This window comes from Euleptes europaea, chromosome 1, assembly GCF_029931775.1.
Source record: "Euleptes europaea isolate rEulEur1 chromosome 1, rEulEur1.hap1, whole genome shotgun sequence".
NCBI classification, from domain to species: domain Eukaryota; kingdom Metazoa; phylum Chordata; class Lepidosauria; order Squamata; family Sphaerodactylidae; genus Euleptes; species Euleptes europaea.
Window position 1 is genome coordinate 131,670,208 of NC_079312.1, and position 26,612 is coordinate 131,696,819.

Below are 26,612 nucleotides of genomic sequence, written 5' to 3' on the forward strand. Positions count from 1 at the left end.
ACAGGCAGTAATGAAGCACTATTTACTGCTGAACAGCTGCTGGCAAAACAGCTTCAGTCAGGACTCTGAACAGAGATGCGGAAGACAAATTCTGGACAGGGAGCTTAAAGGGACTCCATTCTTTCACATAATATTGCTGACAAAAGTGTAATATTTTTATGGATAGGTAGGCATAAATACCTCGGGGTGGAGTTAGTTCTATCATGTTAATTTCACAGAAACCAACTGGGAATATAGAAGGGGAAGTGGCATGGTAACAAAACCAGTCAGACCCATCTGCTGCCTCAGAGCCATCAATTCCAATCATAAGATATCCATCTGCTAATACCTTGATAAAAAACAGAAGACACAGAAGAGTTAGGATTTATACCTACTAGAAGTTAAACACAAGAGGCGATAAAGGGAGGAAAGTAATAAGCAACGTTAGTTCAAGAGGAATTCTTGTTAAAAACAAAGTCTTCTATATAGTTTGTATGTATTGTACTATAGCATTTCAGGTAAGGCTGGTAACGCATGTAATACCCTTGATCTCTTAAATAAGGTTAATGGAGCAGAAGCAGGGCACTCTTTCTAGTTCCCACCTTGATGCAAATTCTCCTTACCAGCCTTAATCATCGTTAATGCTAACAACAGATCTGAAGCTGGTTTCAAATTCTGATTAAAGTTGATGCTGAAGTAAATTTTAACACATGGTATAGGATGGCAAGGAAAGGACAGAGGCAGGCAGCAGGCATGGAGCTGGGTGGAAGGCTGTGTGACTCCAAAGCACAGGCCCTTATCCAGAGGCGGATCTACTGTGAAACTAATGAAGCTTAAGCTTCAGGGCCCCTAATCCCGGAGGGGCCCCCTGAAGCAACTTTTTTTAATGAGTGAATTTCTCAACAAAACCGATGGCGTTTTTTAAGTGAATAGAATCATAAGCTGATGGGTTGAAGTACTTAATATTGACATTAGAATATGCTCTAATACCCATTTCGTACGACCTCAAAATGTCCCTGTCATTGGTCAGATTTCACAATTTTCTCGGGGGCTTGCTGTGCTCGAACACCCAGCTGTAACGGCTCACCCCAGGATCTATTCATAGCCTACATTTTGGCAGCTGGATTGTCAGATCCTTTGTTGGTGCAGGCTTAATAGTTCGGTAGTTTTATTTCATCACTGTATGTCTCATTTTCAAGGACTCCACCCCACCACCCTGTTCACCACCATTTGAGCCTCGAGGTCCTTGCAAGGGCAGCAAGGCCCTTTGGACCTTGTTGGATGTTGCCCTATTGTTGCCGGTTGCGAAGGGCCCTCCATAACAGTTCAAGCTTCAGGGCCCCAAAAATGTAGGTCCGCCACTGCCCTTATCATCATTAAGGGATTGGGAACATTGTGTTCAGTGGCCCTTACTAGTGATCAGTAGACCTGTGCGCGCTCTACTTATGTTTTAGCCCCTGCAGTGAAAGGAGACAAGGTAGAGCTACAAATTGCTCCAAAATATCAGATACTGCAGCACTTCTAAATATAATGGAATTGTATTTTTGAAAGTAACTCTGAATTGCTCTTTGCTGGGGGGGGTTTAATTCACCAGCCAGTCAATAAAATAATTCAGTTCCTTGGTTTGAATACCATGCTATTCAATGGGTTCTCGAGCAGTCCAGTTATGAATCCATCAAGGGCCACTTTGTAGTGCAGAGCTATGGGAATTAATCAGGTATTAATCTTATTTCAGCAAGTCAGTTGGTTCTGGCTGCAACACAAATGTAGAGAGAATGGCCATAGGGACTGTCTCTACTCCAAAGTATGTTAATGTTGTTACCTTTCTAATTGTTGCCACACATATTGCAGAAAGGTTTAATGGATCTATGGCTTCCAATTTCATTCCCTCCTTGAACCATTCTCCACTCGATTCAACTTCTTTTACCTAAAGAAACCACAGACATTTTTCTGAAGCATCAAATAAATGCCATAAAATCAGAACGGTCAGCATCAAAAACAGTTATTCATTCAGGGCTAAACTACAAGTGACCAGGGCCACAGGTCTAACTCATGGCCGCCAATGCCATTTCAGAAGCATTTGTGGGTCTTTAAAAATTGCCATGAAGCCCCAATCCTGATTGGACATGCGATGGCCCCAGGAGCTCTTGTCCCCTCCCAAGCCTTTTCAGATGCAGCAACAGCTCTCCCATAACTGTTTTTGGCACCTGAAAAGAAGAAGAGTTTTTTATATGCTGACTTTCTCTACCACTTAAGGAAGAATCAAACTGGCTTACAATCACCTTCCCTTCCCCTCCCCACAACAGACACCCTGTGAGGTAGGTGAGGCTGAGAGAGTGTGACCTTGGCTTCATGTGGAGGAGTGGACAAACAAATCCAGTTCACCAGATTAGACTCCGCCGCTCATGTGGAGGAGTGGGGAATCAAACACGGTTCTCTAGATCAGAGTCCACCGCTCCAAACACCACATTGGCTCTCAGCGTGGGGGAAATGGGAGACAAGGGCTCCTGGCCTTATTTTGAATCCAATCCAAATTAGGGCCTCAGCCAATTTGTAAAGAATTACAAATGCTTCTGAAAAGGTGTTGGTAGCCATAGGATGGACCTGGGGCCCTCATCACTTATAGTCTTACTCTCTCTAAAATCTTTATTTTTTATTCACTTCTCCATGAGTATCACATGGTAAAATACACTTCTTCAGCAAGAGGAAATACAGTATTGCCCACTTGCTTCTCATATATCAGTGCTAACTAATTCCTTCTATGGTAAAAATTGAAATTCCTTGTAAAACATCATACCTTAGCAAATAAATGTGGGGGTGCATCAAAGTGAGAATCCTGTTTCTTGGCAATATCTGTGAAGAAATAGTAGTAAAAATAAAAAGTAACAGCAAATTATGAAAATATAAAGGCTTCTAGTTCATCACTTCAAAGATCATTCCTTTATAAGATAACTGGTCCAATGGTTATGAAAATCAGACAAGATTTATACCACTCATGTTTTCACAGCTGTAGTAGACAAATCAGGTGGATATATCAACATGTTTGTGGTAAATGGGCTGATTACCCATTACAAAAACATATACAACAATGGTGTTCACTCTTTACCATTCCTTACCAGTTGAACTTACCAGATCTTTTGAACCGATGTCCTATACTTCGAGACCAACCAATGGGATGGATGAGAGGGCTGTACATATGGCACCAGAAATCATCTGTTTTGTCTTCACTTTCTTCATATACTAATCTTAATCTGCCTCCAATTACGTTGTCTACAACTGCTACCCGTGTTCGGCAGAGATGTGTTTTGTCAACAACTTCCACTCTCATTGAAGGTTTGAAAGGATACTGCATGCTTTCTGATACCTGAAAACAAAGAGTAGGAAGAGTAATGTCCCTGCCTTTAAAAATGTAACACACTTCACAAATTTTCTGCTACCAAAAAGAATCTTTACGAACAAAATCTACTTTTACATATTATGAATAGCGATTCCCCAGTCAGCCAGTTCAAAAGTTCACAACCCTATTTTTGGTGCTGAAACAACTCCGTTGCCTCCCAGTTTGCCTCTCCTAAACAACCTTGGTCCAGATTACCTTAGGAAAACACTTCCCACCTTCTGCACTAGTGACTGGCCTTCACCTCTTGAAATGGTCCTGGGAGCACTATTTAGCCCACTGAGGAAATACTGCCCCCTCATGGACTGTTTCAGATCAGGAAATGTGCACCGTAGTCTCAATATAAATCAGACACCACGTGCACAGGAACTGAGGAGAACCCACAGCTCATATTTGACTGCTGCCCAGAATACGTGGTGGGGACCCAACTGGTGTACTCTGATTTGTAAAGAGGCTCTAAGTCAACTCAAAACTCATCCTTTATCTGAAGTTATTTTGAAAGGCTCTTCTCAGTGGCAGCATTCTTATCACACATGAGCATATGAAGCTGGTTCATCCAGCTCAGCATTAGCAAAGGATCTGCAGGGACCTGGACAAATCAAGGTTTCTCTTAACTTTTGTGATCCAGGGATTGAAACCGGATCTGCACACACGACACCCGCTCTATCACTGAGCCATGACCTTTTCCCATGGAACCTCTTTCCACCAAATCGGTTGTCACTTTTAGGAAAACAGTGAAAACCTTTTTATTTCAGCAGCCTTTTTATGGGAGAGGGAGGCAAAAGGACTCCAGAAAGTATCTAAACAATTGGATGACATTTGTCACGGAAATGTTATTTTGGGGGCTAAAGTTAATTAATAATTGATGATGTTCTATTAGTTTTAAGGTGCCATAAGACTTTTTTCTGTAAAAACAACAAAACTTTTGTGAATTAGAACCTACTTCATCAGTTATGTGAAGTGTTACATTCAGTGGGCAGAAAAAAATTATATCCAAAGCTACAAATAGCAGAAGGCAGGAGGTCAGAAGGCTCCGTTTCCCAGAACATCATAATACCGCGAAGCACACATGAAAACAAGAGCAAAAGTAATCTACTCAGACCACTCTCAATGGCTAATGAACTGGCAAAACAGGATGAATCTGAACGGCATACATAAATCTTTAATGAGAAACAATTACGTTTTGTAGTGTGTTGAACCCAAGTTTGACAGTATCAAATATGCATAGTATTCCAACTCAACAGCTACTTGAGAGCGCCTCCCGCTGAAACGTTTCTGCTGAAGTGTGTGTGTGTGTGTGTGTAAAGTGCCGTCAAGTCGGAGCCGACTTATGGCAACCCCTTATGGGGTTTTCAAGGCAAGAGACTAATAGAGGTGGTTTGCCAGTGCCTTCCTCGGCACAGCAGCCCTGGACTTCCTTGGTGGTTTTCCATCCAAATACTAACCAGGGCTGATCCTGCTTAGCTTCTGAGATCTGACGAGATCAGGCTAGCCTGGGCCATCCACCTCAGGGCTCTGCTGAAGTACTATAATCTATATGTCTATTAGTGAATGCCCAGGGAGGCTGAAATGCTCCCATTAGTTTGTTTCTATTTTAATGTACAGTCTGTGTTTATTTATTCTCTTGCATACAGATTGTCCAGTAGTAAAGGCAGAAAGTCATTACATGACAGCATATTTCACATTAGGGGACATGCAAGTGAATGTACCCTTGAAGGCATGGGCAATGTTATTGGGTGCTGTGATAGAGTCACTTGAATGGATATTGGGGCAGAGCTGGCACCAGGATTTGTTTCCAGGGTCTAGATCTTTGAGTCTGTGTTTCCTCCTGTTGCTTCTGCAGAACTACATACTCAGATTTAAACACCAAAATAAAATAAAAACTATGGATAAAAATAAAATAATAAAATAAAATAAAAACTATAGAAAACTATGTAATCAAGGCACGCATCACTAATTTTTGACCAAACAGATCTGTACACAGTGCTCTCTTTTGGTGGTTTAGCGTGGTGCGGTGGACTCTGATCTGGAGAACCAGGTTGATTCCCCCCTCCTCCACGAGTGGCGGAGGCTAATCTGGTGAACTGGATTTGTTTCCCCATGCCTACACATGAAGCCAGCTGGGTGACCCTGGGCAAGTCACATTCTCTCAGCCTCACCTACCCCACAGGGTGTCTGTTGTGGGGAGGGGAAGGGAAGGTGATTGTAAGCCGGTTTGAGTCTCTCTTAAGTGGTAGAGAAAGTCAGTATATAAAAACCAACTCTTCTTCTTCATTACTATGCCTGGGTTCTCCTTGTAGGCATAGTCATTTTTCTTCATCTGGTATAAGGTTAAACTAGCAGCATATGCAACCTTAATCCAAATTAATTAGCCATACCTTCTTATCAATGAAATATTTACACTTAGGGGCATCTAAAAACATTACTGGAGCAAGACCCAACCCGATTTTCCAATGCAGAGCAAGAATCGATCAAGGGACGCAGTGATTTGACCTTGAAAACCCTGAATAGCCTGAACTCTGCTTATCTCAAGGACTATCTTACATCTCATCCTCCCCTTACCTATTTTATCATCAGCAAATGAAATACTATATTGTTCGGCGCTTTTCCTGAATTACAGAATTCTCTCCCAACTAGGGCCAGACAGGCAACTTCTCTTGCCGCTTTTTGGATACAAGTGAAAACCTGGTTATTCTGCTGAATTTTTGTAAGCAAAGGCTTTTGCTTTCATTCAGACTCTGGCTGTATTCGTTGGCAGATGCTACTTCCAGTTATTAGAGACCAGGTTGGATCCTTCAAGGAAGGTCTTTCTCCAGCAGGCAACTCCTGAAGTCAAGGGACCTCTGTGAACTAAGAACCACAGGGGGAGGGGCTGTGGCTCAGTGGTAGAGCATCTGCTTGACATGAAGAAGGCCCCAGGTTCAATCCCCGGCATCTCCAGTTAAAGGGAGCAGGCAAGTAGGTGATGTGAAAGACCTCTTCCTGAGACCCTGGAAAGCCACTGTCAGTCTGACTTTGATGGACCAAGGGTCTGATTCAGTATAAGGCAGCTTCATGTGTTCAACCACATAGGTCAGGGGTCAGCACTGAGGAGCAGGGGAAGGGCAAAACTGCTCCTCCTACCTTCTTCTGTCAATACAGCTGTGCTGATGGAAGAAAGAGGAGAGGGTGACTTCACCTCCTTCCCCCTCCTCAGTGCAGCCCCCTGATCTGTAGGGCTATTAGTCCATGCAGGTCCTACATCTCTGGCCATCCATTTTCCTGAAATCAGAACTGATGGGATGAGAGGAACAAAGAAAAGATCCACGGTCATTGTGCACAAAGATCACTGAATCCAACTCATACTATTTCACTGTTCTTAAACTGTTTTGATATTATTCCTGCTCAAATGTAGTACACAAAATACTACACATCAAATGAGGAATAACCTTCCTTTCTTGAGAGGCTGCCCAGGCTTTTGTTACAATCAGACTTACCTTCTGAGAGAAGTCAGGAGGAAGAGTTTTGGCACCAGTGAGTCGTTTCACTAGAAAAGCTTTCCAGTTTGTGTATTTGTGATGAATGGCTGTCAGTGTTCAGAAGAAAAAAAATTAGTTGTGTTTTACAATACTGAGTGAGATATGTAAAAAATGATTTTTTTAAAGACTTCACTTGATATATTTTCAGCTGTTGGAAATACTTCAAACTTTTTGGTAACTTTACAAGGTTTTGACATCTACCCTGGGGTCTTATTAAAAGCACGTATAGCCTTCTGTTCCATCCTATTAATTAATAAATGAAGCCCAACCATCTTTAAACATGTATGAAGCAAATATATTTTGTTTGCACTACTAAGTTAGGAGGGCCATAAGTTAAGCCTTGTCGCATCAGGATCATATAAAAAAAACACACCACAATATTTATGTTACATAACATGATTGATACACAAAGCATGAGATCAATAACAGTTAATGCCAGATTTACATACTTCGAGGCGGTACTAGAGGTTTCCCGCTGGTTGCGCACCAACCAACTGGGTGGATATCAGGAACACAAACGTTGCACCAGAAATCAAGACTTGAATCATTTTCGAAGCCTTCGTATCTTAGTAAAGCATTGTAACCTGAAAACAGAGCAAACTCATATGCTGATTCATGTTACTCTTAAGGATACACATGGAGTCAAGCCCCTTCCATCTGATAATGGCTTCTACAAAAAGGGAGCTAATGCTGGTGGTGTTTTCCAGCTGCCAGTGGCTGCCAGAGGAAAGAAGTCTTCCCCGTTCTTTGGAAGTCACTTTAGGTCCTTTGTTAGGAGAAAAGTAGGATGAAGTATTTTAAATAAATAAGCCAAGTCAGACAGAATGGTAGGTAGCGAATAAAAGGTTAATGTGTGCATTACCCAATAGGAGACAAATGGGAAGAAATTGGGAATATTTAAGCCATCGGAGTAAGATTTGGGCTGAGCATCTCTCTTTAACTCCCTTTGTGCAGGCACCCTAAAGCCTGGGCTCTGCAACAGGCACAAACCTTTGACATGTGCTGAAGGGCAAATACAAAGGGTCTTCAGCTCTTAGCCCATGGCTTGCAGTATGGCCTTGTGCATGTAGTGCTTGCAGAACCAGCAGCAGCCCATGATGTTCTCACGGCTTATCACCTGTGTTAAGTTTGACTGGAGGACTGTTGGGTACTGCATATTTTATTTACATTTGTATTTTGTGAGTATTTTATGTTGCAAGTCCCCAGTGTTGGGAGAAAAACAGGGTGAAGCATTTAAATAATTAAATATGATAATACCACTATACTCTTGCTGTTGCAAGGAACCTTTTAGAAAACATTAATCTGAAACAGCTCTTTCCAAACCCGTTTAACACAGAAGTACTCAACATACTAAGTGGAGATCTGAGCTGCAGGTGCTGCATTCTTTGGCGCAGCTCCTAAGCCTTACTGATGCCTTAAGTACTATGCCCCAGGCAAACATGACTAGGTAACAAAGAAAAAAGATCCAAGAATTTCCACTGACAGTACCCTGCTCCAACAGCCGCTGAGTTGGATCCTGCAATCCAAAGATGCAAGGACTGCCAATCTTTCCTGTGTTTACCCTCCCTATGGAAGTCCTCTCTGACTTTGGAAAAGTTAATACCCAGGACTGGAGGAGCCCTGTGGTGCAACAGCCACATGAGTCAGGAGGTTGCAGTGGGGAAAAGGAAAGGAGGAGAAACCACCCTGTCTTCTCTTCCAACAGCAGAGCTGCCCTGACAGCAGAGATAGAAAGAACAATTTAGTCCCCTGCTTGGGGGGTGGGGGGGATCGGCAATCACCAATGCCATCTGCTGACAGATCATGGGATCCAACTCTTTGAATAAGCAGATTGCTAAGTGTTAAATATAAAAGGGACATCACAGAACGGAAGTTAGAAAAAGCTTAATCCTGGGAGATGTCAGGAATCAGGGAACCAATCCTACCAAGTCATCAGTGCTGCAATGTACACATTAACTGCTCCAAGTGACTTTCAGCAGTTTTAGTTGATCTGTTAGCTGCACCCTTTTCAGACAGTTATCATTTGGTTACAACCAAGCTTAATTCCTACAATGCTCTCTAAGGGGGGCTACCTTTGAGGACTATGTGCAGATTTCAGCTGGTGTAGAACATGGCATTTCCCTAATTCTGAAAGAACTTCACTAGCTCCCCATTTGCTTCTAAGTACAGGCAAAGTGCTGGCACTGACATATAGCGCTCTAAACAGTCTGGAACCCAGATTGCCTAAGGACTGCCTACTAAGATCTTCTGTCAAGACCCTTCCCCCCGCTACACTCTCCGAAGTCATCCACATTCGTCATTTAAGGCATTGATTCATAGGGCAGCTATGTGTTGGAAGCGACTTGACAGCACTTAACACACACACACACACACACATCCAGACTAATAGCTAAATATGGCACTGCTTTGATATTTGTGTTTTATTGCTGGTTCTATTTTACTATTTTGTCACTATTCTTTTATTCCTTATATACTGCCTTGTCACTATTCTTTTATTCCTTATATACTGCCTTGAATGGTCAATTGTTTTAACTGGAAAGTTGGATTTTTGTTAAAAATTGTATTAATAAATAAAATAGATGAATTTATTCCAACCAGCCTCTGTGAAAAATGTAAACAAAGGCTATAGAAAATAGTCTCTGTATTGTTCATTATGGCAGATATTAGTCTGACATCTGTTAGTATGTTAGTATGACTGACGTTTAAAGCCTTCACTGGTATCATTTATAAACAGAACTTACTGGTGTAAGCACTGTTCACTTAAGAGCTTGCCACATTACAACTGACTATTCAAGCCTATTACTATTTTTCTTTTTACTATTAATTCTCTCAATCTTTTCTAAACATCTGCATTAAAAAAAACTATACAATTGTATATAAAATTAGTAACCTGCTAATTTTACAATCCCAGCAATCCAGAAGACTTTGGTAGGTAAATTGCAGTCTGTGTTAGGGACTTCTACACGCACACCTTCTGAAATGTCACCCCAACAAGTCCCCATGGGTGCCTGCAATGAAAAGTACAAAAATACCATTGTTACACGTTTTATTCAGCTTGCATAGGTATACACGTACAAGAAATACATGCACAATTTTAAACCTTTTTCTTCCAGTGGGTTTGCACAGAATTCAATACATACAATTTTTTAGTAATCCTGTACCACTTTGTATACTCAGTTCAATTATATTCCACTTTTTCAGCCTCACCCTTCCTGTTCTTATTTTAAAAAGTTAAGGAAAATATCAGAATAATACTGGGCTGTAAGTGACCTCTGCTGGAATGAACAGGAAAATGAACACATTGGCAACAACACATTGTAGAATTTTGTTTGTTAATGTAATACATACACCAAAAATTCCACTATAAGTGCACTGGGGGTTAATTAGACTCCAGAAGGAGAACTCTAGTTACTAACTTCCAAGTTTATTTTATCTTGATAGTCTTAATGTACCACTTAACTCTTCCCTAGCACGAAGCTGCACAAGGTTTTTTTTACTTGTGTAGCTTGCTGAAGAGGTAATCAGAAACCCCTTTCTTAATTTTTATAGCTGCAGTTAAGGTCTCTGCAGCTTACAAACTGAACCAGCCTCACCTCTAGGTGACCCTCAAAGTTGTTATCTGCGGTTAATGTAAGGTTTTGCAACTAACAGGATTATGTACATTTTCCAGGGCAGGGAGAGAAAGAAAACCATTTAGAAGTTAAGCCTCAGCACACGCAACTATAGTGCTTGAGCGTCACTGCCAGTTATAACACTGCTTGCATTAGGTTTCTTCACTTATTATGCTTTGATGAGGTTTTTGTTTTAAGCATAGTAATTGTAAAAGTAATATAAAGGGCTATTATGCTGGAACTTTAGTACTTTTCAACAAAAGCTAAAATTCCCCTTTATGCTAAAACTAGAATAATTTATGCTAAACTATAATAAGAGATGTATTTTCCAACTGCAACATATTTGGGATATATCATACCCCAACAACAAATTAATACAGCACGTTTTTAAGATAGAGGGGGTTGCAATAGAGACAACATGGTTACTGCTTCTGCAACTGGTAATTCTTGGTTTACCTTAGTGGATTGTAGTGAATCCCGCCCATATACACACACCACTAACCTCATGTTTAAACCTTGAATTTTGTTTAAGGTCCTTGTTGCATTACTGGTCTGTGATATCACTTCCTCTTAAAGGTGACATGTGAAGAAAATGTCAAGTCTTGCCAGAAAATGGCTGAAATATAGGATTGCCAGGTCCCTCTTTGCCACCGACAGGAGGTTTTTTGGGCGAAGCCTAAGGAAGGCAGGGTTTAGAGAGGGGAGGGACTCCAATGCCATAAAGTCCAATTGGCAAAGTGGCCATTTTCTCCAGGTGACCTGATCTCTATCAGAGGGAGATCAGTTGTAATAGCAGGGGATCTCCAGCTATTACTTGGAGGTTGACAATCCTACTGGAATACCTTCTGTTTGCTAACAATGACCAATGTGTGGGAACCGATTAACATATCCTATTCTTTAGGGGGGAAATAACTTTACAGAAATCTTAAAAGAAAAAAGGCAGAATTAAGGCGTTTACAGATTGCAGTCAGAGGATTAAACACAATTATGACTGACACAGCATTGGAAAGATGTATACTACTCAATGAGAAATCAGCAGAGTATCCAAGAGTTATTATGGATTAATTTCAGTCTTGAAGGCCTGACAAAAATAAGCCTTTGAGCATTCGCTGAACATTATCTTCAGTTGGGATAATGGAAAAATAATGCCTTAAGGAGCGCATGTCCCGGAAAGTCATACTTCAGTTAATGCACCATCAAAAACTGAGAATATTCAAGAAATTGTACTTAAAAGTTTATTATTAAGCAGCTAGACGAGACTGCCAAATGAGAAAACTAGGTTGATGGGGAATAACTTGTTGGCTGCACGAAAATATGTGATAAACCCATTTAAGAAGAATGTAACTGTGATAGCTATATCTAAAACCTTAAGCGATTGTTCATGGCATGTTTTACAGTGATACAGGTTCTTTCTGCTAAATATTTAGCATTAACTTAGGTATACAAATTTTGGAATAATAAAACAAATAATGGCTGTGGACTACCAATAAACTAAAATCTTTACATTCTAAGAGGCTGGGTTAACAATTACCAAATATTAATAATTTTAATTAGAGAACACAAACTTGTAAGTCAAATAGAGTGTACCGATTAAGTGAATTATGAAATTTTAAAATATGTATTGTATAAAGCTATCCTGACTTTGTATTGTTTAGCCTTGGTCAGCATCTGACTGGCAACAATTGCTGAAGAATTCTGGGGATGAAAGTTCTAAGATCTCTAGTTTCCTGGGTGGAAAATATTCAGGAAAGATACAGAGCCAGTTCAGAATATAATTTGAGTATTAACATAGCACCTCTACTTTCTTTCAGTGGATTAGTGTGTGAAGATTTAAATAATTTTAAGTTAAACAAAACTGAAATATAATAGCTGAAGGAAGCAGAACGTTGTGTGAAAATATGTTTGAAGGAAAAATATGCAAATTATTTAAAGGCTGCCATAAAGGTGGACAACTGATCTTCACTACTTAAGAACAAGGCAGAAAATGACCTGGTCATGCCTAGTTTAATTTACAGAAGCAACTTTTAGCATGTGCAACAGATGACTTAGCCTTACAGCAAAATGATTTCATAATTTTTAAGCGTGGCAAATCTTGAAGCAGGGGTTTCAACAAATTAATTACTTTGATGCCAGTTTGCGACCATATGAAGGTACCAGAAAGTTGGGGGAGAATATGAGTTAGCCTGATAGGCACCTACCGTACAATGGAAATTAGGATTCATTGTGCATATATTAAATGAACTTGATGAAGCTACATAAATTCCTCTTACCAGATTACAATAAAATGATCTAATGTGTTTAATAACCCAATGGACCCAAACCTGCCTAAAGATAATTGTGGTTAAGTTAAATTGAAACAAAGGGAACAAGATTCAGGCTTGTGGCTGAGTAAGTTTTTGGACTCATCCCTAGATCTGGATGTGCAGGGGGTGGCAGTGGACAGACGTTAATTTCACCAGTTTAGGCTGGTTTGCCAGCTATGCCTTTTTCTTGAGATCCATCGCCTAGCCATAGTCACTCATGCTTTGGTCTCTTTAGATTGAACTACTGAAATGTGCTCTGCATGTCCAGAAGTATAAACAGGTTCAGAACACAACAGCCAAATTGTTAACAGAAGCCAACCACATGGACTGTACTACACCAATCTTAGGACATCTCTGCAGCAGCTGATGGTTATTTCCATGATATGTTGAAAGTGTTGATTTTAACCTACACCAGTCTAGGTTTGGGATAATTTAAAGGACTGCTTACTTCTATATGAACCTACCTGCACATTCAAGCCTTCTCCAGAGGCCCTTTTCTGTGTGTAACCCAGCTGTTGGAAACACAGTGGGTGGCTATAAAAGACAAAGCCTTCTCAACAGTAACATCAAGATTGTGGAACTTTCTTCTCCAGGGAAGATAGGTTTCCTTGTGGCACTTAGGAAAAGGCAGCGCTTTTTAGAAGAACTTTTGACAGACTTTTTACTATGGCTGGGGTTTTTTGCTCATGGCTTTTATTCTCTCTGGCTGGCTCCTTAATTTATATGCTGTAGTACTTTGATGGTTTGTTTTACTAAAATGTTTGTATCCTGGCTTTGTTTTATGAAATCCAAAAGGTGGCTAACAAAGCTAGCTATGACTCACTTGTGCAATTGCTTTCAGTGGGATTTAGTAAGAATTTACTTTAGCTGGACGGTGGCCAAGAAGTTTGTTAGAAGACCACCTAATGTTAGGGACTATCCAAAGACTTGGCCATTTTAGCCTTTGCATAATCCATGACAAGTCTAGCTCAATATTACTGTCTTGGTACTGGAGATTACAAGTATCTCATGAAAAGCTCCTTATTTAGGGGACCAGATGCACCAATTTAGCACATCCCTACATTCTATATATGTGTATGACCAGAAAACTACGTCTGCAATGAGCCTCAATCTGTCTATAAGTCTAAGGAAGGAGACTGCGCAACCTATGAGGACTGAACATGTTGTAAAATATTGTTCTTTCCATTACTACAGTGATTCTTTGCAGGAGAAAGAAGGGGAAGTTATCTGCTTTTGAGAAGAATGTTTCCCATACTCCTGGTTTATTGCTATAATGTCAAATCTAGGGCAGGGAAGCCTACTATTCAAATCTGAAAGTATTTACTACACAGACAAAAATGTTTCTTGCATCTAGGGCTCCTTATACTTCCACATAATCAACACCCTGCAGTTATCTAGGGTACATGACTCTTGACTTACGTAGAATAGGAAAAAACCCTCAAGATCAATCACTTTTTATAAAAAATATTTTTATATTTAGCTAAAAAAATCAAGATCTCGCTATACAATTAGTTACACAATATTTCTGCATTTCAAACCCTTAGATTTAAATGACTTTATTCCATAATCTTATTTTATTAGATCCACATTTTCACTGAGAGCATTTAATGAATTTGAAATACTAACGTTTGTTAAATCTAACACATTCCCTTCTAAACATGTCACCAGATCATTATCAGCATCACCATGCATCTTATTTTATTTTAGAAGAAGTATTGAGCTGGATGTTTGTGGGTTCAGTAGAGCCACGTAAGTGGTCTCCCATTTAACTAGCTCACAGACTCTCGAATTGTCATCTTCCCCAGTTCAACTGATAGCAGAGTTCGACACAACAGATTTCAGGGATGTGGATTGGTATAGGGGTATAGCAGAAATTTAAACTTGTCCTTGTCTGTGAAGATAGTGGTTCTGCTAGCTCCTCCTACACCAATCCATATGGCTCTTGTGGCCTTTAAATGATAGTATAATCAATATGTGGTCTTCTCTTGCCATTACATTTATTCCTGGAAGAGTAGACAATCTATGGCTATAATCGCCCATCTTCCTTCACACCACCAGACTTAGCCTACTCAGTATTACTCAAAACATGGGGGAGGGAAAAATAGCACTAAGTAAGTGCCAATCCTTATCCAAAAATAAGTTGTATCGATAACTCTCCTGGATTGGCATCATATGAACTAGCAGAACCATAGCATACAGATAAGAACAAGTTTACCTTTCAGACTCACGCCGAAGACATCCAATTCTGGCTCCTTCCCAATAAAAGGAAGGACTGCCTGGAAACCACCACTTGGATCCAGCGCACACTCTGGAGGAATTATCTGTGAGGGACAGCCGCCTTCCCTGCAAGGTAAGTTGCAATCAGGAAGGTCTTGGTGGGTGAGGTCCAAACTTTAAATAAGTAGGCTTCCCAACCCAAAAAAAGGCTGACCCTATAATTACTGCCTAGGACAGTAAGTATGTAGTCCTGGCTCTCTTGGTGTGTGTGGGTGTACGCATAAACACTTTTTTTTAAAGCATTAGCAGAATTTTTAAAGCCTCTAGGGTTTCCAGAGTACCCTCGAGGTAGAACTTTATAGGTTTGTTTCAGAGGGCCAAACAAGGTGTAACTAATGCCCATGAAGGCAAGGAATGGTTATCTTTTGCATGTGCATAAGCGATGACCCAGAATACCTGTTTTCAGTGCATTTTTAACTTTTTCTTTTCCCAAGAGCAGCCCTACTACCTACTCCATTAACCTCCCAGGTACCATATACATGAGTTGCAATTCAAAGTAGCAACACTTGATGAATACCGTGACAATCAACTGTCAGATTTTAAGATGTGCATTTTTTTTTTGGTTCTGAAGAGTATTTTTTTCTAAGGCGGCTTAGGTGCCACTTGAAACAAGTGTCACAGAACCAAACGTTGTCTAACACATCCTGCATAAGATGCAGACTAAAGTTCTTAACATCAGGACTTGGAACATCTCCCTACTGCTTTTTTTTAAAAATCTAGCCTGATGAAGATTTCACATTGTTCTGCAATACTCTGATTAATCCTAATAAAAAAGTATTACATCACTTTTATTTTCAGATTCACACTAATTCAGAGAACAGTGCCATCAACCCTCATATTGTCCTATTAGTGAACATTCTAGTGCATACAGTCAAGTTTGCACTGTAAGTTCTTGCTGCTATCTTTGATTTGGAAGACAATGTGATATCCATACAACATTATACCCTTTCAAATATTTAGCAAAGAAGCCTGCGTAATTAATACATTTCCAAAGAACAATAATTTCTGTGCAAGGAGGAACAATAGGCAATGATCAATATTTGAGATGAAAAGCTTTTAAGATTAGTGATTGAACCTGTTTTTTTTTTTAAAAAAAACAGAAGTCACACAATCCTACAACAAAGGGGAAAGCACTAGGCGTGTAAGACTTTATAACTTCTACAAAGCAAACTAACCTATCTGTATGAACTAGCAGTATTTGAACAACATCTGAACCATACCTGCAGGAAGCATGTTAATGCACTACATATTCCTTACTGACCAACATCAACCTGCTATTCCCAAAACTCATTGCATGGTTCACAGAGGAGGGGAAAGCCAACTAGTACAGAAGGCATCTTCCTCCTTGACATCAAACAGAACATAAAGCAGCTAATGACATAAAATCATCAATGTTTAAGAGAGCATGGTTCACTTTAGATGATCTCAGGCATAAAGCTAAAAGCATGACCAAATTTAACCCACCAAGTGCATGTGCAAAACATGAAATTTAAATTAGAGATGTGGTTTACAAAGGTTTAGTACTACCTATATATTTTTCCACTGATGGGTGCCAGTTTTCATTTACTGAATGCCTTAAAAGTTCCTAATGCACAGTTTCTCTGTATGACTCAGCAGAGAGCTGTTTATTCTTCCCTTGTTTAGTTGGTATCCTGGACGATCAGAGTCAGTTTATGCTTGTATATTACTTATTGATGAAAACCCACTGGTTTCGGCATGTAATGTGAAGTTCTGTGTGGCGGTCTGTGAAGTTCATCAATCACTGACAGTTTAAACTTTTAGTCATATTATAGAATTGAATAACCTTACTTATTATTTTACTTAAGTTGTATTTCCCTTAAATTACTGTTTTGAATTTTGTTGTGATTTGTGCTGGTCTATGACTGCATTAATAAAGATTGATTTGATATTTTCAAATTATCTCTTCTTTTAAAAATTAGGTTCAAATAAAAATTAGGTTCAAATAAAATCTACCAAAATAATTTTTTATGGAACACATGAATTCTGCCTGCCCGGCATCACATCATTATACTACAGGCTGCTCACCCACTAAGGGCATTCTGAGGAACATTAGTTGGCCCACTAGTGGAAAGAGAACGCATTTCCCATCTTTGTGCTGCTTATCATGTACAGCCGTAATTTTGCATACAGGATGAGACTGAGACACAATGCCATAGTGGCCTCAGCTGAATGGAAAAGAACTAGGAAAAATACCCATGGTATTATGACATGCAACAAGATAGAAATAGCCAATGAACTCCAAGAAGTCTTACCAATCAGTTCCTGACCTGGACAATTCCCTAACTTTACCAGGCTTTTACTACAAAACATTAAGTGTAGACTTTGCCACTGTTCAATAATTAGATGTGTTGGATGGCTCTCTGCCTCCTCGTGTAATACTGCTGCTTTTACGACTAGCCCACTGTGCTTATGTTCATAAATGGTTGCTCAAATGCATCCAAAGTAAAATGCAAAAAAAGAAAGAGAAGCCGCATTTGTCACTTACCCATTTGCCTAAGGTAAGGAGCAATCAGAGAACATCCAAGAGGCAAAAATTATTTGTGCAGGGTCAATTAGCAGGTTTAAAGATAAACTTTAACCTGGAATCAGTATTAGCCTTCTTCCCTGATATTTTTGTTCCTTGTATCAACTTGTTTTAGACTCCCAACACCATACAAACAAGCTTAAATAATGTATAAGTTAAATTAGCGGAATATTTTACAGGCATAACTGGGTAAAAAATTGCTAGGTATATATATCACACCTTACCAAGGAAAAAAAAAACAGAAGTCTCGTTTAAAATTAAGCAAAAACAGGAAAAATAATGGAAGCCCTCTGTTTCAATAATAACTACAGGAGAAGCATCTCTAATGTACATATCTGATGCACTTTTCTTCTTTCTCACCATGTTTACTTTTCTGTTGCCTTATGAAAGGATTCAGTTCTGAGGCCTATATAACACTGAAAACCAAAAGTCAGCAAGGCAATCCCGACTATGTCTGCCAGAGGCTGCAAAGTGAATACACAGGTCCCTCTGCTTACAGGGAGCCTGCCTGGATACTCCTTTGCTGCAGCCACACCTGCCCTACTTGCTGACCTTGGTCTTTTCTCTTTCAGTATGCCTAAACTCACACTGACAATGGACAGATGGGAAATGAACAGGAGAGGGAGAAAACGTGAATTGGTGGCAACAAGTTGTAAGAGGCTAAAAAGATGCAGCATTTGCCTTGCCTTGGTGTCGGTGCCCTGATAACAGTGACTAGATTTGTTCTGCTGCCTGTTATTGCATTCACACACCCCACACACACTGTCACCATGTTTGCTACTGCTACAGGGATGGGCAGATCTAGTAGAGTGCAATTAAAACTGTACTGGTGGATCCAATAAACTGAGCCAAGTAGCTTTCCCCGCTCTGATAGCAAGACACAAGAAATCCTGAATTGCTTTATGGCGGAACTGTAAAAGAGAAGTAGTTGCAGAAATGTCACTTGTGTTAATACCATAAGTTTTCGCTGTAGCAGCTGACTTTTTATTGAAGCAATTTTATTCTTGATCTCTGGAAGTAATCTACCTAAACTTTATCGCATGGCTTAATGTGCCGCATATTAACGACAAAGTAGCTTATTGCAACATGCTCCATCTTGCAAAATCAACCTGAAAAACATGCTTGTGCTGAACTCCTCCTTTTGCGGAGGAGTGCCGCACTGGGTGCACAAGAAGTGCTCAGGCAGTTCAGAGCACAAGCAAGCAAGGTACTAAGCAGAACTCTCCACCCAAGCCTGACATGACAAACTGGCTTTCAGTCAAACATTGCTGTTTATCATGGCATACTTGCTTAAGATAGCAGCTTAAGATAGCGACTTTATGGAAACTGGAAGAAGCTATATGCATGAAGGTGAGAACCACAGGAATAACCAAAGGTTGCTTTCAAGGTTTCCTCACAACAGCTCTAACAGCCTTAAGTGAAAAGCAGTTAGCTTCTTCAGGGTGGGAATTGCTGAATCTTTATTTCATAGTTATACACTTTTTTTACACTACTTTCAGTAAAGTGAAACATACTTACATGTTTAAAACAGTTAACAGGAGCGGCTGTGAAACTATTGCTATTGATGTAGTTGCCCCAGCTGAAACCTTCCACTGGAACAGATGCTAGAATGAGAGTTGTTTTATTTAGCAAGGTATATAAGTAAGTTGATATTTACAACATTTCCAAATAGTGGTTTCTAGTCTGATGGAAACTCATAGAAAAGCTGGATTAGAAGAAACTTTCAAAGGAACTGTGAGATAACCTTCTGCTCAGAGGCATATTCAAAAGCTAATCCATCTAAATGATACAGATTGTTACCAATGCTAACTATTAGAGGCTGGAAGCAGATAGCAGCACGTGCAGTGCACAGATGCCATTACAGCCCCTAGGAAATCATTAAGTACAGTCACAGACACTCCCTCAAAACAAACCAATGTGATATGATAAAAGTAATCTTTCCAATATTCAAATGTGACTAAAAAGATGTAAGCAAGGACCAATCAGCTAAGCTTCTCAATAGGTTTTATGTAGCATCCTTTATCATTGGGTCATCCCACCAATGTCCCACCACAGCTGGAATTAATCCTACTGTTTCAAAGACCCCAACCCCTCAAAATATTTAGAGAATTCACCCTTTCTTAGCCCAAGTAACTGTTATATATATTTAAAAAGATCTTACAATTCTTTTGAAATTGATCCCACTCAGTTACAGATGTTACCATCATAACGGTTCCTCAGATTCTTAATGCCCGTGTTACCTGTTTTAGTCTTTGACTGATTCTGTACTGTTGCTTGGTATTGAGCATATGCAGCTAATTTAGCAACTAAAGGTTGTTTCTGTAGCACTTTAGCCTTCTTAGTTGGAGGTTTTCCCTAAAACAACAAGAGCTAAATAAGGTCCTTTTCACAAACACAATGTTCTGCCATTCTACTCAAAACACTGAAATACTTGTTTTACTAACAAAATTTCTCAGGAAGGAAAACACTTGTTTTAAACAAGCAAACCCCAAGTGCAAAGAAACTCTTACAAAAAATATAATTAGAAAGCAGATAGGAAAGGATTAAGTGCTGTCCTCAATTTATGGATAAAATCCACTTGCCTCTATCTGATCATTCATAAAACATTTAGCTAGCAGTTGTTTTACCAATAATATAAGTTTAGAGAAAACACTTAAGTCTATTACAATCATGAAGCAGTTGTGTGATATAGTTAACGGGAACCCCACATAGGGAAAAAAAGCATAGGATTCCTATATACTAATCTGTAAAATTCAATCACAAGAAATGGTGTGCCAGTAATATGTATCTAAAAAGGATTAGAATGAATAAAATCAGAGCCATCATGTCAATGGCACAGGTTTTTTCTTTAAAGTGTCAGATTCAGGAATATATTTAGGAAATACCGTTTCAGGTCAGAATATAAAAATTAAATGTTTATTTTTGTTTGAGAGGGTTATCCAGCATGTTAGAAAACCTTTAATTCCCAATCCTAATTATTCACACTCTGAATTAAGATTCAAGAGAGAGCAACAGAATTAGCCACCATGATCTTTTAAGCTAACAAGTACTCTCAGATGAAAATGCATTAGTATTCTGCTGTTACAGAGGGACACTTAACACTGCAGGTGCAAGTGGCCCATGGCAGCCAGTTTTATTATTCATTCATTGCTCCAAGAGTAGCATAATACACATACACACTGCTTGATTCCTTGTACGTAACCTTAAATAGGATGAACAAGACCCACAGGACGATTTAGCACGAACAGCCCCATTGCCTCCTTTCGTTATTGCACTAGCATTTATCTGGCTACTGAGCTGTAAAGCAACCTTTACATAAATTCTACAGAGGACTGAAAATGGTGGTTGTAGCGACTGGTCTCACCCATTCTGATCTCCCTCTTATATCCAGTGCCATGTTTCATGCTGAGATTTGATAATTTTAGATGCACCTGGATAGTTTTAACTCTTCAACAAATCAAATTGCTAAAGCTGCAATCCTATGCATATTTACACTATGACTAACGGAACTTCTGGTGAGGACTTATACCCAGATCAGAGAGAAGTTGACCGCCAGCAGTTAATATACTAGCAGAAGCAAAAGCAGCTAGCAGACTCTCTTCCTCCACCGTGCATTGAGCTACAGAGCATGGTTATGTCAGCAGGTGAGGCAGCCTGGAACTTGCTATGTGTGTTTTGTGCTTCAGGGTCCATCTCTCCCACTCCCAATTAAGGGGCTCTTCTTAGCCGTTCTGGCCTGTTGTGAAGGAGAATTTCTGGTAAGTCCTAAAGAGGCCAACAGTGGTACCCCTGGACATCAAGTGGAGGTGAACTCTAAGTGGAACAAGAACAAAGGTCTGGAAGCTCGGCAAGGAAAGAGTTGGATGAAAACGTTGCTCTCTGGGACTCAAGTTACTGTACTGGATTCCCAATAGTTTGTCAGGCCGGTCCTCAATCAAACACCTGTTATCCAGGACTTTATTTTGAATGAAAATATCAGCCTGGCATGTATCATGGAGTCCTGGAAAGATCAAACCACCCAGTATTGACACAGCATTCTCTGGCCAGTTACTTGGCACAGTTTCAGCATGAAAAAATTGACTGGACAGGTGGATTGCCATGAAACATATGGATATCTTGTTCAATGGGAGCCATAAGCAAAACACTATATTTGCTATGTGTATGTCACTTGTATTTGGTACTAGCAACAGACTGAAAATTCTGTAACTAGACTGCCTACCCCACATGTAACAGACTCCCTAACTGAGCTCAGAGAGCATCTCAACCCTGATTTTGGCAACTTCCTGGCTGCTAGTTCTGGGTTACAATACCTATACTGATATCTTTCATCTGGAGTAGCTCAAGATTTCATGGGTGCTATGACAGTCGAGAGGCTCCTTCCAATGTGCTTTCAGCCTCCCACACTCTACTAGTCAATCTTTCAACTTGGTATTTTGCTCTGAACATGAGGGTATTGATCTTTGGATGGGGAAGATTTGATTGTTTCCCTCACTAAGAACAAATCATTACCTGGGAGTCATGGGGCTTGTTAACCTTTGCAGGTGGAAGGAGACTGATTAAAAATAGTCACAAGCTTGGTGAGCTTATGAACTTCCAGACTGCTCTTTGGCGAGAAACTCTCCATCTGGAAGGGTCCCCCGTCAAGCCCCTGGCAGAATTCTAGAACTGAGAGTAGGCCCAGGTCACTGAACCAGTTGTCCCAGATGCCCATTCTCATAACGTACATATGAGGCTGCTCCTGAATTTCCTGGAAGCCTGCTGGAGATGAAGCTGCTGGGATGGCTGATTATACTTTTCCAGAGTCTTATACCCCCTGCACTCAGTTTACAACCAAGCAAACAGTTTACAACCCATTTGAAGACCTATTACGTGGTGAAGCTGGCAACAAAGAACTTTTACTTTTCTGCTAACAGACGCCTAAGAAACTAAAAGTAGGCTGCTGTCACCAATTTGCAAAACATTTTGCAGGCTAAAAAATTTGCTCGGATCTGCTCTGACTCAGGCACTGTCTTGATCATTAGTTTTGTACCCCAGGTTCCCTTGATGGCCTCCATCGTTAAAGCTTGAATCAGCTGCAGTTGACTTCACCAAAGGACACAGAAGAAGTACTTGAAGACATTCTGGCCACAACTTGCCCTAAGTGACTGGTGACATCCAGCTGTAATATGTTGTCCAGTCAGAAATTGGTAAACCCACCTCTTAAGGAGGGTTACCGGCCAACAGTCTGGAAGGAGTCTGTTAACACCTCTTTAAAAAATTCATTCGACTCCACTGAGCTAGGTAATTTTAGGCCTTCATCTAACATGATTTTAGGCAAGGTTCTCATCAAAGCAGCTGCTTGATAATTCCAAATGCTCTTGGATGAAGCTGATTATCTAGATCCATTTCAAACTGGTTTTGGACTGGGTTTAGGATAGAAACTGATGGATGACCTGCACCCAAAGACAGGTGTGTGTGACCCTATTGATTCTCCTGAATCTCTCAGTGGCTTTCAATACACTAGCCATGGAATTTTTCTGGAAGTAAAAGGCACCAGTGCTGCTCCTTCCTGAAAAGAAACCTCCATGAAGTGTTGCTGGGAAACTACAGTTCTTCCCTGTGGAGTGCTTAGGGAATCAATTTTGTGTATATAAAACCACTAGGAGAAGTCACCCAGGGTCATGGAATGCAGTGTCAAATATGCAGACGATATCTAACTCATCCAGTCCAGGATAGGTGATGATGATCCAGAACTTGTTGCTTGGGTTCAGTAATATTCTGGATAAGGGTAAATAAATTTAAACTCATTCCAAGTGAGACTCAGTGAACCTTTTTTTAGACAGAATTGCACTCCGGGTGAAAGTTCAGTTTCATAGCTTGAGGGTATTTCTGCACTCCATCTTGCTTCATCTGTAGCCAGACTGTAATGGATACATCTGCAAATTTATGCAACACCCATACTGAACATCTACATTGGCTACCTGCTTATTTTATTTACAAGCTCATTTAAAGATGCTAGTTTTGAACTATAAAGCCCTTTGTGTCCTGGGACCCATTAATGAATTTATCAGGAACTTAAGATCTATCGATGATGCCCAGCTTCAAGTTCCGCCTTAGGTAGAAGTCACATTGGTCTGTACAAGCAGCACAGGTTTCTGATTTGATGCTCTGGAACTACGTCCCACAAACTGTCTGACTGCCTTTCTCATAGCATTCTGGAAATAGGTAACAACTACTCTACTCTTTTTTGAAACTATGTATTTGTGGGTTTTTAGTTTATTCAAATTAATTTTATCTGGTTATTTTGTAAATCACATTGTAAAGGGGCTTAGAAATCTTGTAAAAATATAACTAATTTGGAAGTGACCTCCACTGAATTTTACATAACTTGCTTCTCAGTAAATATGCACAGGATTGGGCTACACAGCATTTTTTTTAATTGTCATATTTGGTGCTCACACTATCAGAAGCTTATTGAACCAGAATTTTCTGAGCAATAAAAGTAGTTACATTCTCATATGCTACAGACTGTCCACAAGAGAGATCTTGGGTTTCATGGTAGATGAATCACTGTAAAAAGATTAACTCAGCATCTAGAGAAGTTGAATAAAAATCATAGAAGTGCACATAAAAGGGCAACCAAAATCATCAAGAGATTAAAGAAATTTCCTTATAAAGTTAAAAGTTCTCAGGATTTTTAGCTTAGAAAATAATGCCCTTTCTCAGATGCACATGGCAGAAACAAATGCTGGATCGAATGGCCCTTTGGTCCAGTCTAATTAATCTAACATTCTTGGAATAATGTTACATTTCATTTAAAATAACTAACATTTTTTTAAAAAAAACAATCATTAATCTTGTACAAGTGTCTTTATATGCTTATCTATGTAATAAAGAGAATAAAATTGTGACTGTACCGTTACCTGAAGTCTGGCCAGAATGCTGGCCTTCTTAGAGTTCGATGAGTAACTTCTTGAGCAGGAAACACTGCAAAAACGCTTGGTTTTAGAATAAAAGGCATCTCTGACACCAACCATCCCACACATCTCACAGGTAGCTAATGGAAAAGAGAATCAATATGCTAAAATCATGACATACAGATGTTACACACATTGTCAAGAAGCTGCTATAGTTAAGCTTTTATTAGTTCACACAGAAGGCAGTCCCATTTAACTTTCACAGGACCAAATTTGGCTAAAACCATGTGTGTTGTGTGTACACACACACACCTCTGGGAACCAAATCAAGCATTCATAATAGGTCTTTGTAGGTTCTACATGCACTCCTTTCTTGGCCTTCATCTTCCTTCCTTCATTTTAATATGGGTAACTCACTTCTGATAAAGGATATACCAGTGAGCTTGTGTGGTGTAGTGGCTAGAGTGTCAGACTAGGAGCTGGGACACAAAGGTTAAAATCCCCACTTTGGCATGTGAGGTGCTCCTCCTGCCCAATTTCAGCTGGTTGCCTCTTGGCCATCTTGCTGCAAGCCATGGGGGACTCCCCAGGCCTCGGAATGGGAAGTAGAGGGGGTTGCTTCATCTTATTCATCTCTTCCCCAAGCAGCAGCTCACACAGCCTTGAGCTGAGCCCACTTCTTCTCTCCAGCCATCATCAGGAGCTTCCCTTTTAAGCCCCGATCATCTTCCTGCCCCTCCGGCAGTTGCCCAATCCTGGGCCAGGTCTCGCCCTTGCTGGGACCCTGGCCAATCCTTGGCATAAACAACCCCTCACCTTCATAATCTCTCCCCATCCACCCACACCTGTCCCACCTTCCTCCAACTCTGGCTTTTCCCTCATAGCCAAGGCGACAGGCCAATGGGAAAGGACTACTGGGCCTCAGGGCTTACCCTGGCTTGCAGTGGGCCTGCCCTCCAGTTGTTCCTGGTAGGCCCCACTGAGAACCAAGCTGCCAGCTGATAGTGCCTTCCCCAGGGTAGTCATCCCCATCAGTAAGCCCTGAGCCCACCCCTACCATCCTTGTTTGGCTGCTGGCCCTCTAGGCAGCCATTTCCCTCTTGTTTTCCCAGCTTCCTCTCCTCCAGGGTTGCCTGGAAAAAGGTGCAAAGCCACAGATATAGCTGGGGAGCTGCCTGACTCCCGGTTTTCAGCAGTGGCAGCTGTCGCCAGCCAGGTATCTCCAAGGAGGCCTGGGCTCTCTCAGTGACAGCTGCTCTGGGCATGCTGGGGCCACTGGTTCCCGGCATGCTTTGCTTGCCCCTGCAGCCGGAGACTCCAGCAGAGCTATGGCCAGTCAATGTATAGGGGGTGGGCAGTTTTGGCAGCACAAGTCAGGGGAGTGGGCCCCAATCAAGCACTATCCCCGGACACCATGGAAGCTTCCTAGGTTCCTTGCAACAGTCACACACTCTCTGCCTCATGTCCCTCACAGGGCCTTTCTGAGGATAAAATGAAGAATGGTATAACTTGCTTTGGGTCTCCACTGGAGACAAAGGCACAGTATAATTAAAGTAAACTTTTAAAATACCACTTGCAAAAAGTCTTTGTACAAGGTCACATATAGGTCTTTAAAATAGCTTTAGTTCTTTGCATATACTCATTCTGTTTTGTGATGCAAGTTATCATGCTGTATGCTCATCGTGCTAAAGCATGTACCTGCCAAAAGTTAGGTCAACAGCTGGAAATGACATTCACGTTGTTCTTTATTGTTTTTTGGCTCATATGACTTAAGTAGTTCAATGACAACTGTTTACAGTCTAGTCACAATACTTTTATCTACTGCCTTCTTTTGCCCTGCTTAACACAATGCCTGTAAAAATGGGAGGTTTCTTCCATGACTTGGGGGCAATGAGAACAGCCTTGAAATGTCTCAGATGACTGCCGCTTGTTTAAGCAGTAATCGGATTCAATCAACATGTTAAATTTTGTACCAGAATTTCTTTATAAGCCCACAAGAGTTTTAGCAAGTAGTATTCAGCTATAAAACAGGTCTCTTCAACTGTACAGCAGTTTACCATTCAGATTCCTGAATTAAAGTAGTTCCTCT

The 26,612-nt window shown here is 40.5% G+C and overlaps 1 protein-coding gene across 2 annotated transcripts in view; it reads right to left on the minus strand.

Moving 5' to 3' along the window:
• Positions 1-26,612, minus strand: part of MBTD1 (mbt domain containing 1) — a 62,913-nt gene that overhangs the window by 20,430 nt on the left and 15,871 nt on the right. The window contains exons 3-12 of one of the 2 annotated variants that reach the window (XM_056856953.1): positions 24,530-24,663; positions 19,868-19,982; positions 19,146-19,231; positions 9,782-9,899; positions 7,341-7,475; positions 6,850-6,938; positions 3,109-3,343; positions 2,777-2,832; positions 1,802-1,906; positions 181-328 (exon numbers count right to left, since the gene is read on the minus strand). In XM_056856953.1, coding sequence (XP_056712931.1) covers positions 181-328; positions 1,802-1,906; positions 2,777-2,832; positions 3,109-3,343; positions 6,850-6,938; positions 7,341-7,475; positions 9,782-9,899; positions 19,146-19,231; positions 19,868-19,982; positions 24,530-24,663 — 1,221 coding nt within the window. Of the gene's footprint in view, positions 1-180; positions 329-1,801; positions 1,907-2,776; positions 2,833-3,108; positions 3,344-6,849; positions 6,939-7,340; positions 7,476-9,781; positions 9,900-19,145; positions 19,232-19,867; positions 19,983-24,523; positions 24,664-26,612 lie in introns of both variants that reach the window. The other variant, XM_056856944.1, reaches the window with a different exon arrangement.